The 15,067-nt window shown below is 45.6% G+C and overlaps 1 protein-coding gene across 1 annotated transcript in view; it reads right to left on the bottom strand.

Annotated features, from left to right (window-relative positions):
• The window catches only part of FYCO1 (FYVE and coiled-coil domain containing 1), a 72,278-nt gene extending 62,060 nt beyond the window's left edge, over nt 1-10,218 (bottom strand). Inside the window, exons 1-3 of the mRNA XM_006893047.1 lie at nt 10,164-10,218; nt 6,155-6,261; nt 818-943 (exon numbers count right to left, since the gene is read on the bottom strand). Coding sequence (XP_006893109.1) covers nt 818-943; nt 6,155-6,261; nt 10,164-10,218 — 288 coding nt within the window. The remainder of the gene's footprint in view (nt 1-817; nt 944-6,154; nt 6,262-10,163) is intronic.
• Nucleotides 10,219-15,067: the final 4,849 nt, after the last annotated feature.

Here is a 15,067-nt window from a genome sequence, read left to right as displayed (position 1 = left end):
GTGCAGTGGACTTGGGAGGAGGGACTGCATAGCAATGAAAGAATTTTTCTTTTACACAACAAAGAGAAAAGTGAATTGGGGGTAGGGAGTGGGAAGGGAGAAAAGTGCAACTATGAATGACTAGAAACCCTAAGTCTCTGTAAACTTTCATTAAAATTAATTTTTTTAAAAAAGATAAGCATCACATCTTTTAAATCCAAACTTCTGGGGCAGCAATGAAACAAACTTGAAGAGTTTCGTTCAGGGAAGAGATTTTCTTAAGAAAAAGAAAAGAAAGCAGAGGTGTCTTGAGCTGTACCCACCTCACCCCGGAGGAGGCATCATGAAGAACAAAGGTTGTAATGTGAACTGCTCTCCACTCAGGCAGACTATGGGGCAAGGTGTAGTGCACCGACTCAAGACTGAGCTCTTCCTTTGCTGGGGAAATGCTCATTAATGCGGTTTCTCCCTGAGGTGAAGGGGCACTGAGGAGCTGGACGTCACTTCTCTGCCATCTATATTGTTGTTGTTGTTAGATGCTGTCAAGGTGGAAGTGACTCACGGCAGATCCTCCAGCAGGTTTTCAGAGGCTGGGTGATGCCTTTGTCCCACAGAGCAGCTGGTGAACGTGAACTACGTGCGTTATGTTTGCCAGCACAGCTTCTTACCACTAGGCCACCAGTGCTCCCCACTTGCTGCCCTCAAACCGAGCAGTGCTCCCTGCCAGTCACCCATAAACCCTCCCTTCTTCACTCTGTGGTTGTGAGTAAAGGTCACTGCAAAGACGCTTGAGGCAGGTGAGGAGATGTGTGGTCCTTGGCTGATGTGCTCAGCTCACCTCAGAAATGGACTTGACAAATCGGATGCCGTCGCTGACTCCTTTCACTTTTCCCAGGCAATCACAGAAGTAATCCCAGTAATCCTTCTTGTGGCCCAGGAGGGTAGTCTTCTCCTTCTGATCAAACTGGAGAAAGAACAGAATCCAACAGCCCATTAAAAGAGTCATTTGCTATTAGTTAAGCAAAGAAACCAAGAAGAAGAAGACTACATTAAGATTGGAGGAACACCATTCTTGAACACTTACTGAAGGAGACCAGACAAACAAATGGAAAGGTGGTCTATGTTCCTGGATTGAAAGACATACTATTTTTTTATGGTACAAAGTACCTATTTATATTTTATCTCTTAAATTTAATAGATAACTGATTCTTTTCAAACCAATCATTTTCACAGGTTCAAGAGTTCTTATTTATATATTTTATATTTGAGTAAAAGTTTACAAATGACACTGTTATTTTATTCAATCATTCATACATTTTGATTTATAATATGAATCATACTTTAACTATGCCTGATCAATCTTTATTGTATAGTGTCTTTCTCTTTGCCCAACTTACCTTTTTAATTAATTTTTATTTCCCTCATAACCATCTATAAATGATTTTGTATGTAAATCTTTGCTTGGCTTTTTATAATAATGGTCTTACTTTGTGATTGTCCTTTTGTGACTGACTTACATCACTCAGCATGATTTCATTGAAATTCTTTCCCCACTGTAAAGAGTTTCACAAATTCCTTACTGTTTTTAATAGTGTGTGATTCTTCATTGTGTGTAAACTTCACAGTTTCTTTAGCATTCCTCCACAGGAAAGGCTGTTGTTTCTAATCCTTTCCTGCTGCAAATAATTTTGAAAGAATACAGCGATGCACATATCTGTTCATGTCACAGTTCCAATTAAGATTTACCTCGTGTGGATTTGCTGGATCAAGCGGTATTTCTATTTTCATCTTTTAAGGAAATGCCAAACACTTTCCATAGTGGTTACATCATTTCACATTTCCACCCACAGTGTAAGAATGGAATAATTCATATTATTAGGATGTTATTACTTTCCAAAGCCATCTATGGGGTCAACATAATCCTGATCAAAATGCCAACAGCCTTCTTTACAGAAATAGAAAAATGAATCCTCAGTGATCTATAGAATGGTAAGAGGCCCCAAAACAGTTGATACAATGTTGAAAGCAAAGGACAAAGTAGGGCTCATATCTCATGATTTTAAAACATGCTACATATACTTTCCTCATAGTGTCGCTATGAGTCTCCTGCGATTAGATGGCACTTAACAACAACAACACATACTTTGGACATGCTGCAAGGAGCAACCAGTCCTTAGAGAGAGACATCGTGCTTGGGAGGGTGGAGGGACAGTGCAAGAGAGGAAGACCCTCCAAGAGATGGATTGATTCAGTGATTACGGATGTAGGTATATCAGAGACAGTAAGATTGTGACAGCATAGAGCAGGGTTTAGGGCTGGTATACGTAGTGTCACTATGAGTTGCAGGTAACTTGACGGCACATAACAACACAACACAGCTTGGTACTGGTGTAACAGGATACAGAGATGAATGGACAGAAATGAGAGTACAGAAATAAACCCGCACGTTTACAACAGGCTGATTTGTGACAAGGGCACTAAATCCATTTCATGGGAAGAGTAGAGCTTCTTCTCTTACCCCTTTTCGCTGCCAGGAAAACTGGCTTTCCTCACACAGAAAAGTTAAACACACTATGCCTTAAGCTAGAGGCAAAACAAATTTTAAAAAAATGAGTTAAGAACCTAATTATGCAAATTAAAACCATTAAATTCTTGGAAGAATAAGCAAGAATAATTCTGTTGGGTCTAGTTTTCCCCAATGGATTCTCTAATATGACAACAAAAGCTCAAACAGCCAAACCCTGAAGAAACAAAAGGAATCACAAAAAAGTCAACAACTTGTACTCCTCAAAAGACTTTAACAAAAAAGTGACAAGATAAGCTACTGACTGGAAGGACATCTTCAGAAACCAAATATTCCACAGGAATCTAATAACCAAACTATATATAACATATAGACAAATTAACAACATCAAAGCCAATAACACAATCATAAAATAGGCCACCCAACTTCCCTAAGTAGGCATTAAAACTTAAAAAAAAAAAAATTAGGTTGGAACAGCTAGTAGATTTGAACTGCCTGTCTTTGTGTTGGCAACACATCTCCCTACCCACTAGGCCATCAGAGTTCCTCCATTAATCACTGTTGTTAGGAGCCCTTGCATCAAGTATGGTTCACTGCGACTCTGAATAACAGATCTGAACACTGTCCTATCCTGTGCCAGCCTCAGCAGTTCTGAAACGCTTGAGTCTGTTGCTGCAATCTCATTGTCAGTTCATCTGGTTGAGTGCCTTCCTCTTTTGCCAACCCTCCACCTTTCCAAACACAATGTCCTTCTCTAAGGAACAGCCTCTCCTAGCAAATATGTCCAAAGTATATGAGACAAAGCTTTGTCATCTTGTCTCCAAGGAACACCACGGCCGTACTTTTCCAAGACTTACCTGTTGTTCTTCTGGCGGTCCATGGGATATCAAAACCACAGAAAGATATTGTTTCACTCCCAATATTTAAAAAATAATTTTTTTTTAAAAAACAACCCCAACAACAATAAATATTAATGATGGTAAAGGAAAATCGGGACATTTATCCATAGCTGATAGGAATGTAAAAATGGTATGTTCAGTGTAGAAAACAGTGCACTGATTCCTCAAAAAAACTAAAACTATCACATGATCCAGTAATTTCACTCCTAACTCTATATTAAAAAAGACTTAAAAAATTAAAGAGACTCAAAATTAGATTTGTACACCAGTGTTTCCTGCAGCATTATTCACAGCAGTCAAACGTGGAAGCAGCCTAACTGTCCGTCAATGGATGAGTAGATATACAAAATGTGCCACACGCAGAGGGTGGAACTTTAGTCAGACACTGGCCTAAGTGAAATAAGCCCATCACAAAAGGACAAATATTAAATGGCCTTCCTTACACAACGAGAAAAGGCAAACATGTTTAGAAAATCTACACAGTTTATTAGTGGTTTCTAGGGACAGGAGTAGCACAAGGAAGGAAGGGTTAAATGTGCCAGAAAAATCACATACAGGGTAAGGTTACACCACCAGTTATTGTAACTGCTGTGAGTAAGCTATAGAGCTGGGAAAAGCTGAACTGGAAAAAGTTGTGTGACAGATACATTTACAACAATGACCAAAAAAGAAAAAAAGAGTGGCTGCTGATGGTATTCACGTACAATCCTACACCTCCTAGGATTTTGTTTCTTGGTCTAGAGATGAGGGTCATGATTCCTAGGGCACCCCAGTTAAACGGGGTGTTGAATGTGTTGAATGCTTCTATTCCACCTCCTAATTCACTGAGTCGTGCCTGGGGTCTTATAAACTCAAAAGCAGTCATGCAAGGCACAAAAGGGTGTCCATCCACATGGGGCAAGAGCAGAAGGAGAGCCAGGGCCAGGAGGCGGCTAGGGAATGTGTGGCCTCGTTGTCTCTATGAGCAACTGTCTCCTTTTCTAGAACTGGAAGGTATCCAGCTACCCTCACTGAAATTGTCATCAAAAAGTCCACAGCAGAAATCTTGCTCACAATGGAGAAAATGAACAGAACTTCAAATTCCTGGGGATTCCAATTTTCTGGAGGCAAAAAATGCAGATGAATCCCTGAAACTTTTGCCCTGAGAGAAACTTTAAACCTTAAATTAAATATGTCCTCTGACATATCCTCTGGAAACCAAACAATCGTTTCAATCAACTAATAACAAAGGTCAGCCTTGGGCATTATGCTCTTTTAAGAACTACCAGCACAGGATCAGCTTGACAACAGTAGCTGGAAAGGCGAGGGAAGGACTACGGTGGACTGTGAGTTTCTATGAGGGAGGAACAATTGAGATAAGGGAGGGTGAGAAAACCAGCACAAGCAAGAGACTGTAGTCAATGTCACTGACTGGACAAGGGGAAACTGCTCACTTAATGTTTGGTTTGCGGTGTATATTCTCAATAACAAGAATAAACAAAATTTAGAGGAGGGAGGGGACAAAAAACAAGGGAAGAAAATAAACAACACGAAGAGCTCTAAACTCACTGTTGTTCACCTGTCCTTTAAATGGTAACAGCAATTGCTTACATTGATTTAAGCCCTGTATTTGCATTATTTTCATCCTCGACCATTCTGAAAAATGAGGATGTTTTAACTCCCTGTTTACAGATGAAGAAACTGAGGCTAAGTAACTAACTCAAGATCACACAATTATGAAATATAACAATATTAGGTTTCAATGTTCTGTTTAAATAAATACACAAAAAACTCAAATGTCACCAATGTGTCATTTCCAACCAAGAGCAAAAAAGGCCTTAATTGAGGGAGAAAAAAAGATCTCCAAACATTTCACAGTGTACAACAGAGAACCAGGTGGAAAGGCTCGCCCTTCACCAAGGTAAGGCCTCTTCTCCAGGATGTGAGGTTGCAAAATACTGGTTTTCCAAACGGCACAGGTATACCTTTCTATATTTAAAACCATTTTTATGATTATAGAAATAATACATACAGATGTGAATGGGAAATCTAGATGAATCAAAGGAAAAATTTTTAAAATGTTATGTTCTATATCACCACCATAAAGTCATTTGTTAACATTTTGTTCCTGGTTATTCCTGCCATTTTCTGTTGCATGCTCTCTTCCACATGCACATGGTTTTCTAGAACCGTGCTTCCTGACCTTAGCAGGCATAAAAGTTATGCCACAAGTCTGTGAAAGCAGTTGCCTGGTCCATCCCCAGTGATAACACAGTAGCTCAGGGTGGGATTTTCTTTCTAACGAGCTCCGAGCTCCCAGGTGATGCTGCTGCTGCTGGCAAGGATCTACCACAGGACCTCTGAGTCATCTTCAGAGGGTCTACACTGTCCTAGAAATTACCAGCCAAAGTGGGGGACTGGTGTGTACACATACACATACCTGTTTAAGATGAAAAATCTGTGCTTTCACCAACCCCTCAAAGGTGTATGTGACTGACTGCCCACAAATTAAGGTCCCGGCTGCACAGTGACTTTGTGACTGCTTTAAGGTGACCTAACCTCTAAAGAATGTTCTTGATTTGCTAAATCAGCCTAGAGATAACATTCTGCTTCCCAGGATGAGCTCTCTCTGGGAAGGCTCTGACCTTCAGTCTAACGATGAGGGTTTAAGACTCTGCTGAGCTTTCTGAACCACATCCTGTAGGCTGATGAGCGGCCCAAGAGGGAAGCGTGACAGCACAGCACAAAGCAGCACTTCACAGCCATCACTCACCTGAAGGAGATATTCGAGCTTGTAAGAAAACTTGTGCAGGTTTGTGCTGTCATCTGTGATGGGCTCCCCTGTTTCCTTAAACTCTTTGCTTAGTTCTGTCACAGCATCTTTAAGACAACAAACAAACAAACAAACATGTAACTAACTAGAGAGTGAAGTAGGAGAACTAAGTGGTCACTGACAGCAAAGCTCCTTGGAAACTTAGATGCAAATGTCCAAGGAATACAACTCCAAGTCAGAGAAGAACAAGATAGCCTGAGGGCATATCTGTCCTTGATGACAGCTCACTGCCAGGGTACTACTGTCTTAGGCAAGCTTTGATGCCCACCACTTAGCCCTCAATCTACAAACATTAATCAAACCGACAGTCACTGCATTGATTTCCACTCATGGGCAACCCTTCAAAGCACTGAAGCTGTAAAACTGGTGGATCTGAACTGCTGGTTCGTAGTGGGGGAGCTCTGGTCGTCTAGCGTTAAGGAGCTGCAATACCAACCCCAAAAGCAGGCAGTTCAAATCTACCAGGTGCTCAGGGAGGGAGAAGGACAATTTTCTCCTGTGCAACTTATATTATTGTTGTTGTTGCAACTTATAGCCTCTGAAAACTCGCTGGAGAATCATCCATAAGTCAGTTTGATTCCATGGCACATTAACAACAAAATCAGTGGTGCAGCATGTAGCAAACTATGCCACTGGGGTTCCTTGAAGGCTGTAGCTGGTCAATAAAAGAATTCATTTTTGTTTACTGAACATCTACTGTATTTCTCATCTGCCTTAATACTGGGAAGCAGAGCCTAACTTGTTCTAACATGTCTTAAATGCAATTGATTTTAAGGTGTATTCCAATTTCAGAGCTCTTAAAATATGAACCAAACAAACAAAAAGAAGTCCAACTTGGAATCCACGGGCTCCTGGTGTCATCACCCCCGTTTTGCAGACGAAGAGTGCTTAGAGCAGGCAGAGCCGCTGGCCAGAGATTCCGGGAAGCAAGAAACAGCTGGAAAAAGAATCCCAGTTTCTCAGAGCCCAACTCCTGATTTCTGTAATCTCTTATTTCCCTGTGCAGAAAAGGGAGAAGCCACCTTTTGACTCCTTACTCACTACTCCTGCTGTAGAGAGAAACTGTTAGAACCTGTATCTGGTTCTGATACAGAGAAAAATTTTCCCAGCTGAGTTGCCTATATAAAAATGTCCTCTCTGACAATCACTAATTTTTTTTTAAAGGAGTCTCTAACACTTGCCTAGAATTGAAGGTGAGTCAAATCTGGCTGAAAATTTAGTCAGCACTGACTTCTTGGAAAACGTCAGGAAATGGCAGAAAAGTTGCTGGAACAGAATCTTAAAAACGTGCTGCTGCCTGGAAGAGAGCCAGGGGATGGGATCCTGGAAAAACACCGCTCTCCTTTTCTGCTGTCAAGCAGGATAAAGATGTTCAACCAAGGTTTCTCTGATCTAGAAATGTCTGATAATTTGAAAGAGTCTTTGTGCATGAAATATGAAATTTTCAACTCCGATCTCTGATAATCCAAAGTTGATTTAGAACTGACCTGCAGGTGACCCTCCAGTGGGTTTTCAGAGACAGTTAACTGCACTGGAGGAGACTGTCCATCTTTCTCCCTCAGAGTGGCTGGTAGATTCAAACTGCGTGCCTTTGGGATTGCAGCACAGCTGAGTTTTATATATATATATGATTCTCCCAATAATCTTGAGAAGTGAGCGCTAGCATTAAACTTTCATGGCATGTAAAGGAACCGTCCTAGAAAAGCTTAGAGGTTTGCCCAATATCTTGCACAGTTAAGAGGCAGAGTCGGAGGAAGCTCTGGTGGCCTAGTGGCAAGAAGCTGCACTGCAACCTCAGAGGTTTGCGGTTCAAATCCACTAGATGCTCTGCTGGAGAAGGAGGGGCAATCTCCTCCTGTACCAGTCAGATCGGATTTGTCGGTACACATAAACACAAAATAAAAAAAACTTAAAAAAAAAAGAGGCAGAGTCGGAGCCAGCCCTAAGTCAGCCTGGCTGCAAAGCCGCTGGAACAGCTGTTACTGGGGAGGTAAGTAAGCCGCCCCTCACAGGTGTGAAGGATGCACAGAGCACACGATGCCTCAGGTAGGCATGCACCGCCAGTGGCGGATGAGGTAGATTATAGCCTTCTTACAACACTGATCAATACATGAAAACACAAGGCCTTGAGAAAAAGGACACTTTTAAAACACTCGGCCACGTGTTCGGTGGGCTAGTATCAGACACCAAAACCACCTGAGCAAATCAGAGCTGACGAGACCTACCTAGTGTCCAGGGTGGACACGCTAACTGAACAGATGTGAGGGCCTTCCTGTCTTCTCCAGAGCCAGCTCAGCCCTTCCTGCTCATCTCTCCCTGGATCAGAAGCTCCATCTCCAGGCCACCTCTTCCCTCCCGTTAAGGAACCTGAGGGCAGGAACGTCCCAAAGCAACCCCTGAGGATACGGGACTGAAACACAGGTGAGGCTGCCAACTTTGTGGAGAAACCTCGGAAGGCCAGTCACAAACTCTGATTTGCAAGGGCTTCTGATTTTACTGTCTCTTCCTCTCTATGTAGATGAAAACAGACAAGAAAAACCTCTAACATTTTAGCTGCGTGGAGAGACTGGGTGTTTAGGAGTGCAAGCTCTGGCTTCAAGCAGCACATTCAAACTCGGGCTGAGCCACTGACAGGGGGGTGAGTGGTCACAAGCAGAGTGACTTAATCATTTCTCCCTGTTTCTTCACCTACAAAAAAACAGGCTTACCAGTGACACTTCTCTCACAAACCCGAACATGAGGACTCAGTAAGTTGGTGCCCATAAGGTATATGTAGAACAGTGCCGGGCAGACACCAAATGCCACGGGATTACTGGCTGTTAGAGGGACACCACGCTATAAATAGGAGGTAACAAGACACAGAAAGAGATTTTTATCTCATTGACTTCTGACCTTCAAAACCAGGACTGTATTCTGGCTCTCGCTGGGCCGATGGCTACTGGAATGAGAGACTGCTGGTCACCATGGTGCCCGAGCAGTGAGGATGCGGGGCCTGTGGACTGCCAGCCAAGTGTCACGTGAGCTCTGCAGGCATGCAGGAAGTGGTCAGCTTTGGAGCGTGTTACAGTGAAAGGGCCAGAGCATCCAAGAGGCCCCCAAGATCGGCTCTGGTATCTGTGAGGGTTGGGTGTGGCAGCCCTGTCAAAATTCTGACCCTTGGCTATCATTTGAAAGAGAGAAACTCAGGCCTCAGAATTTGGAGAACATGGTTCATCTTGAGTCTATGAAGTTTGTTTTTTTTTTAATTTTTATTTATTTTTTATTATTTTGTGTGTGTACCGTCAAATCAGATCTGACTGGTACAGGAGGAGATTGTTCCTCCTTCCTCGGCAGAGCATCTGGTGGTTTCGAACAGTGCACCTCTAGGATTACAGTGCACCTTCTTGTCACTAAGCCACCAGAGCTCCCCTGAGTCTATGAAGTTTTATCTGCATCTGCCCTTGACTTTCTTTTCCCAACAAGACAAAGGGCTACAAGCCAGAGACTCTCTCACTGGGAAACACTGGATTCGGGGATGTCTGGGAGACAGGAGCCCCAGGACTGGAGTGTGTCACCGGCAACAGGTTATCTGCTAGACAAGACCAGGTGCAACAGCAGAAGAAGCCAGCCAGGTATCGGCCTTCCTGCTTGAAGAAGGCAGGATATTCCGACCAAATACGCTAACTCATCGCTGCCAACAGGCTCGTGATACAGCCAAGGACTTAACAGGCCGTCAAAGACTGAAATCAGACCCTGTCCAGGAAAGGGGTGTTTGGTTTTGTTTACAAGCTGGCTTTGCCGTACCCAGAAAGAACCGAGGGAGCTCGCCCAGATTCACACGGGCTAGAAACCTGAGCCTCAGATATTTCAATACGGTGAGTCCCGAGGGTTCCAGCTGCCCCCACTGTGAACAAAGATGAAAGCGGTAAATTGCTGCTGGTGGTGCAGAGAGATGGAAGCGGGTGCGTACCTTGGAGATCGTGGATGATTCTCTGGAGTTGGCCCTCCGCGCTGCTCGAAGCCATGGTGAGCTTGCGGCCGCCTCTTGGCTGGGTGCTGCTGCCCGGATCCAGAGAGAATATGGGAACGTCAACTGTCCGAGGCTGTCAGCCATGCAGGTCAGAGTCCATGATGGCTCCTGTGTGGAGGAGAGGAGCAATTTAAAGGCAGACTTAGTAGAGCTCTGCTTGGGGAACAACATCGCCCGATCTGGGCTCCTGCCCTCAAGGTGTGGGTCTTACCCCTGGAACTGAGTCTCTGTTTGAGTCTCTGTTTGCACTGATAGACGGACATCCTCACATAATGTTAAAAAAGGACAAGATCAACTAAACATCCCAGTCCGGTCCGTTCTTCCTGAGGCTCCTTCTCCAGACGTCTTACACAGGAGTGCCTCACTCACCATCCTTAAAAGAGCTCTTCTACTTCCTGATGCCCAAGGCTAGAACTAGCTCAACACCAGCTCAGGCTGAACCCGTGATCCAATCCCAGGGAGCCCAAGGCGACGATTACAGCCCGATCCCTAACTCCCACACAGCGGCCAGCCTCCTCCTCCTCCTCAGACTTCCTCTATCTTTGAGAAATGGCCCTCAGTCTCAGGCCAGGCAGCACAGGGGACAGGAGGCCGAGGACATATACCCTCAGGAGCCTGCATCAAGGAGAGTGGGCTTGCCTGGCAAAGGCGAGTGGCTCTTCCAGTCGGAAAGTCGGCTAGCTCCCACAGTCCAGTGTCCACACCCCGCCTGGCCTGCCACCCACAGCCCTGAGCAGCCTCTGGTACCATGGGGACATGTCTCTATTTTAAGTTCAGTTACAGTCCCCTCTTGGCTGTGTGCCTTTAGTAAGCAGCCCTTCTTGGGCAGCTGCTGACGTGATTTAAGGACACAGTGGTGGCTGGGGACCAATAAAGGTGAGATATGAGGCACACTGGAAAGAGGTCTGGAGGGGCCGCTGTGTATTTCCCGTGGGCCACTGTGTATTTCCCGTGTCCTAAACTCAATGCCACGTTCACTGTCAAAAGCTGAGGTTAAACCAGAGTAGTCACTGATACTAATGAACACCTAACTGTGGGTCTGCCCTGTCACATGCTGGCTCACTTTTCACTTTTACAAACACCCTCTTTGGGATGGAGGGATAAAGACATCATCCTTGTTTACAAAGGAGAGAGTGAAAGTCAGAGAGGTCGTGTGACTAGCACCCAGTGAAGAGGGGACTCATGGCTTGAACTCTGCTCAGCCTGCTTTCAAATCCTGTGATTTTCCAGTATAGCTGAGCCATTGTTACTAAACCTACATGTCCCGCCTTCTAGGACTATTCCCACTCTCCCAGTGCACTACCACCCAGAGTGTTTCTAATACGTGCCTGGTCCTCCCTCATCCACCACCATCTTCCACAAATGGTAACAAGGAGACCCCCCCAATGGAACTGTCTCCAACCTCAGCCTCCTCCAAATATTTACCTTAGCAACCCAGCATCAGCCTGAGGAGTGAAGGCGGCCACCAGCAAATGCGTGTGTAGGGCCTATTTTTAACAAACAAGCCCCTGTAGCTCTGATTCAGTGAAAGTAAGGCCCACAGAGGGCTTCTCAATCTGAGGAGGGAAGGGAAACAGGTAGAGTGTCACACTCCCTGCTCCAGTGGCCTAGTGACAAGAGGCTGCGCGGTACCAAGAAGGCACGCAGGTCGACACCACCAGCTGCTCCGTGGGAGAAAGATGGCCAATCTCCCCCTGAGTAACCAACTGCCTCTGAGAACCCATAGGAGGGTCGGCTATGAGTGGGTTCTGTCCTGACGGCACATAACACCACCACAACCACACTCCTGGAAGTCTAGGGATCCACAGAGCACCCCAGAGGTTCCCCAACAAGTGCTGGCACCCTATCATAGACACCAAAACGAGGGCAGGAGTGGTTTACCAGAAGCCCACCCCAGGCTTGCCCGCAGATGGCCTCTTGGACACAGAGTCCCAGGCTCGGCGTGACATCTGTGAGGAAAGGTCTCTGTCACCAGGGCAGGCACCTCATTGGTGAGGTAGAAAGGATCAAGGCCCACCTGTGTATGGTGTGGCTGTCCAGCACCTACACTTCCTCAAGGACCGACTATGGGCAGGCTGGAGAAACAGAGGCCCACAAGGTGCAGCCCAGGCCTGGAGGAGCTCAGCTATGTCGGCCGAGGGGACCAGCAGAAACGCCAATCTCCAGAAGCAGGCAAGGGCCCGATTCAGAGACACAGACACAATGCCGTGTGTGCTCAACAATGACAATGAGTAATGTTCCCAGACTAGAAAGAGCACGAACCACAGATGCCTCATGTTAGGGGCAAGAAACCAGACCTAAAAGGCCTACAGTTCCATTTATATGATAGTCCTGCAAAGCTAGGACTATTCAAAGAAAAATCAGAATTGCAGCTGTCAGGGCCAAACGTGAGAAGAGGTGGACCACAAGGGGCATAGGGTGGAGGGGGTGGTTGGAGTGAAGGAACTAGTCTGTGTTTTGATTGTGATGGTGGTATTGCTCTTGTTAGAAGCTGCTGAGTTGGCTCTCACTAAGGCTCTGTATGTGTCAGAGTACAACCACTTTTTTAGGTTTTCAAAACTGTGACCTTCAGGAGCCAGGCCAGTCTTCTGAGGTACCTCAGAGTAGGTTAGAACTGTCGACCTTTCAGTTAGCAGCAAATACTTAGCTGTTTGCACTTGCCTGCACATTGTTAACTGAAGGTACATACTGGTCAAGGAGTGTATTTTAATGCATATAAATCACACTTGTTTAAAAAGTAGCATTGTAATGGTTTTTTAAAAAAATGTAATGGGAACTAAAAGGAAGGTGAAATTAATCCCGGGGGAGGGAAAATGGGGGTGGACACACTGCAATAGCAACTACGTTGTGCCAGACCTGAAAAATAAACAGGAGGGCACTGAAAGATAGCCAAGCAGGGAAGGGTGCCCGGGGGAGGGCAAGGAGAAGGGAGGGCTTTCCTTCTGCCAGCAGTCCCTGCATCTGACTGCTATCAACAAAGGGCCTTGGAGCTTCCAAGAGAAATAATCTTGGAAGATAATGACTGGGCTAATGTCCCATGAGTCCTCAGATGAAGCTCACTGGGCTGTGTGTATACTTAAAACATGGGAGTGAGATTCAATGCTGGGTGGAGTTTGGCAGGGAAGCAACAGCAATAACAAGACGAGAGTCACAGTCACTCAACCAGGTCCCGGCTGGGACAACACACGGACATACAAGCAGCTGGCTGGATGTCCTGGAAATCAGCTCTGATTCAGAGTCTGGTATGAGGGAGGCAACGTCCGCAAGCCAAACCTGCATGGCGGCGTGGTGAATCCCGACACAGAAACACGGCCTATGAAGCTGCTCAGAACGCTGGTGCACATCCCGAGCCCAGACCGCTTTCTTTTTTTTTTTTTTCAGGTCATGGTTTTTAGACCGCTTTCTCTGTCTCTGTCGCAGTGCTCTCGGTCAATGCCAAGTTCCCTGGTCACAGGGTGAGCTGTGTCCAGGTCAGAGATTACAAAAGCTGATTTTCATAAGAGCCTGTGTCACTACAAAGGAGATGAGCCCTAAGAAACCAACTCCAGGGCCAATGTGTCACACTGTCATGGTGGGTGGGCCTTGCCCACCACGCCTCTGAGGGGCCAGTTTCCTTGGAAGACCATGGTTACCAGTTGCTGCTGAATCAACTTCAGGCCATTGTGACTCCGTGTGAGTCAGAGTGGAACTGAGTAGAAGGTGACTGCCAGGCCTTTCTACTGAAAGGCCCAGTGTGGGGGCTCAAACCCCCAATCTTACAGTTAGCAGCCCAGCATGCTAACTACGGACACCACTCAGAGACCATGAAGCAATGCTATTTTTATGGGCTCGGAAGCACTGCCAACTCTTTGTTGTGTGCCCTCCCCCCTCTTGCTCTGCTTTGGCCTGAGGTCATTATTAATCAATGGGCAGCACAGAACCGGCCCTGCAATCCTGGGGCTTTCAACAAGCTTGGCATTTGGTTGAGGGGATCACAGACTTCTGGCCAATCAGAGCAGAGCCAACTGCGAGACTGACAACCCACAGATGAAGTGTCCAGTAACACAAGCCAGCTTCTGTCCACGGGGCCAGAGCTGCCTCAGCACCAGAGAACCACCCAGAGCTCCCACTCCTTCGTGCCCCCTCTAGTGCAGGTACCTCCTGCGAACTCTGCCCGCACCCTTGTAGTACAACTTGTAAAAAAAACCTGTTGTTGGGCAAAAACTTGTTGCTAATTACAGGGGAAGTTCATTTTCTAAAATTTTGCCAGCAACTCATTTGTGTCTGAAAGCATCTGATCTTCTGATAAAGGTGAAGAGGGACTAAAGACATTTTACAATGTGTCCTCCCTGGGATCAGGGACCGAGGCTACAGCCTAGGCCTTATCTAAGGGTTACAGAATTTCCCCCTGCCCTCCAGTTCCTCCTCTCCTCTCTCCACACAGACGCCTGGAAAGCCTTAAACAATGCAGACAGTCATTTGAGTCCCAAATTAACAACAAGGCGTCTGACTCATGTACACTAATTTACACTGCAATTGTACTTACTCAGGATGGCAAGTGACTTTAGACCCAGAGTATTTTCCAGAAGCTGCCTGAGGACTCATTTAACCAAAGAAAGGATCAAAAAAAGGAGGAATATGTGGCGGAGAAGACAATCTTGCCCTGCCTTCAAAATTCTGCATACTTGCACCCAAAACTATGGCAGAGATCTGACCCAAAGAGGTCACCCTAAAGTTAGGTGCCTCCATTCTCCCCAAAGTAACATGCACTAGTTACACACTCCACCCCAAGAAGCAATATTAAAGATAGCTCAAATCAGTCAAAAACAGGGAGCGCCTTTCTGGAAGAGCCCATCACCACAGCC

The sequence above is a fragment of the Elephantulus edwardii genome, unplaced genomic scaffold (assembly GCF_000299155.1).
Source record: "Elephantulus edwardii isolate Elephantulus edwardi_28Jun2011 unplaced genomic scaffold, EleEdw1.0 scaffold00121, whole genome shotgun sequence".
Taxonomy (NCBI): Eukaryota; Metazoa; Chordata; class Mammalia; order Macroscelidea; family Macroscelididae; genus Elephantulus; species Elephantulus edwardii.
The sequence above is the reverse complement of the archived record's forward strand: the minus strand, read 5'-3'. Positions and strand labels throughout refer to the sequence as shown.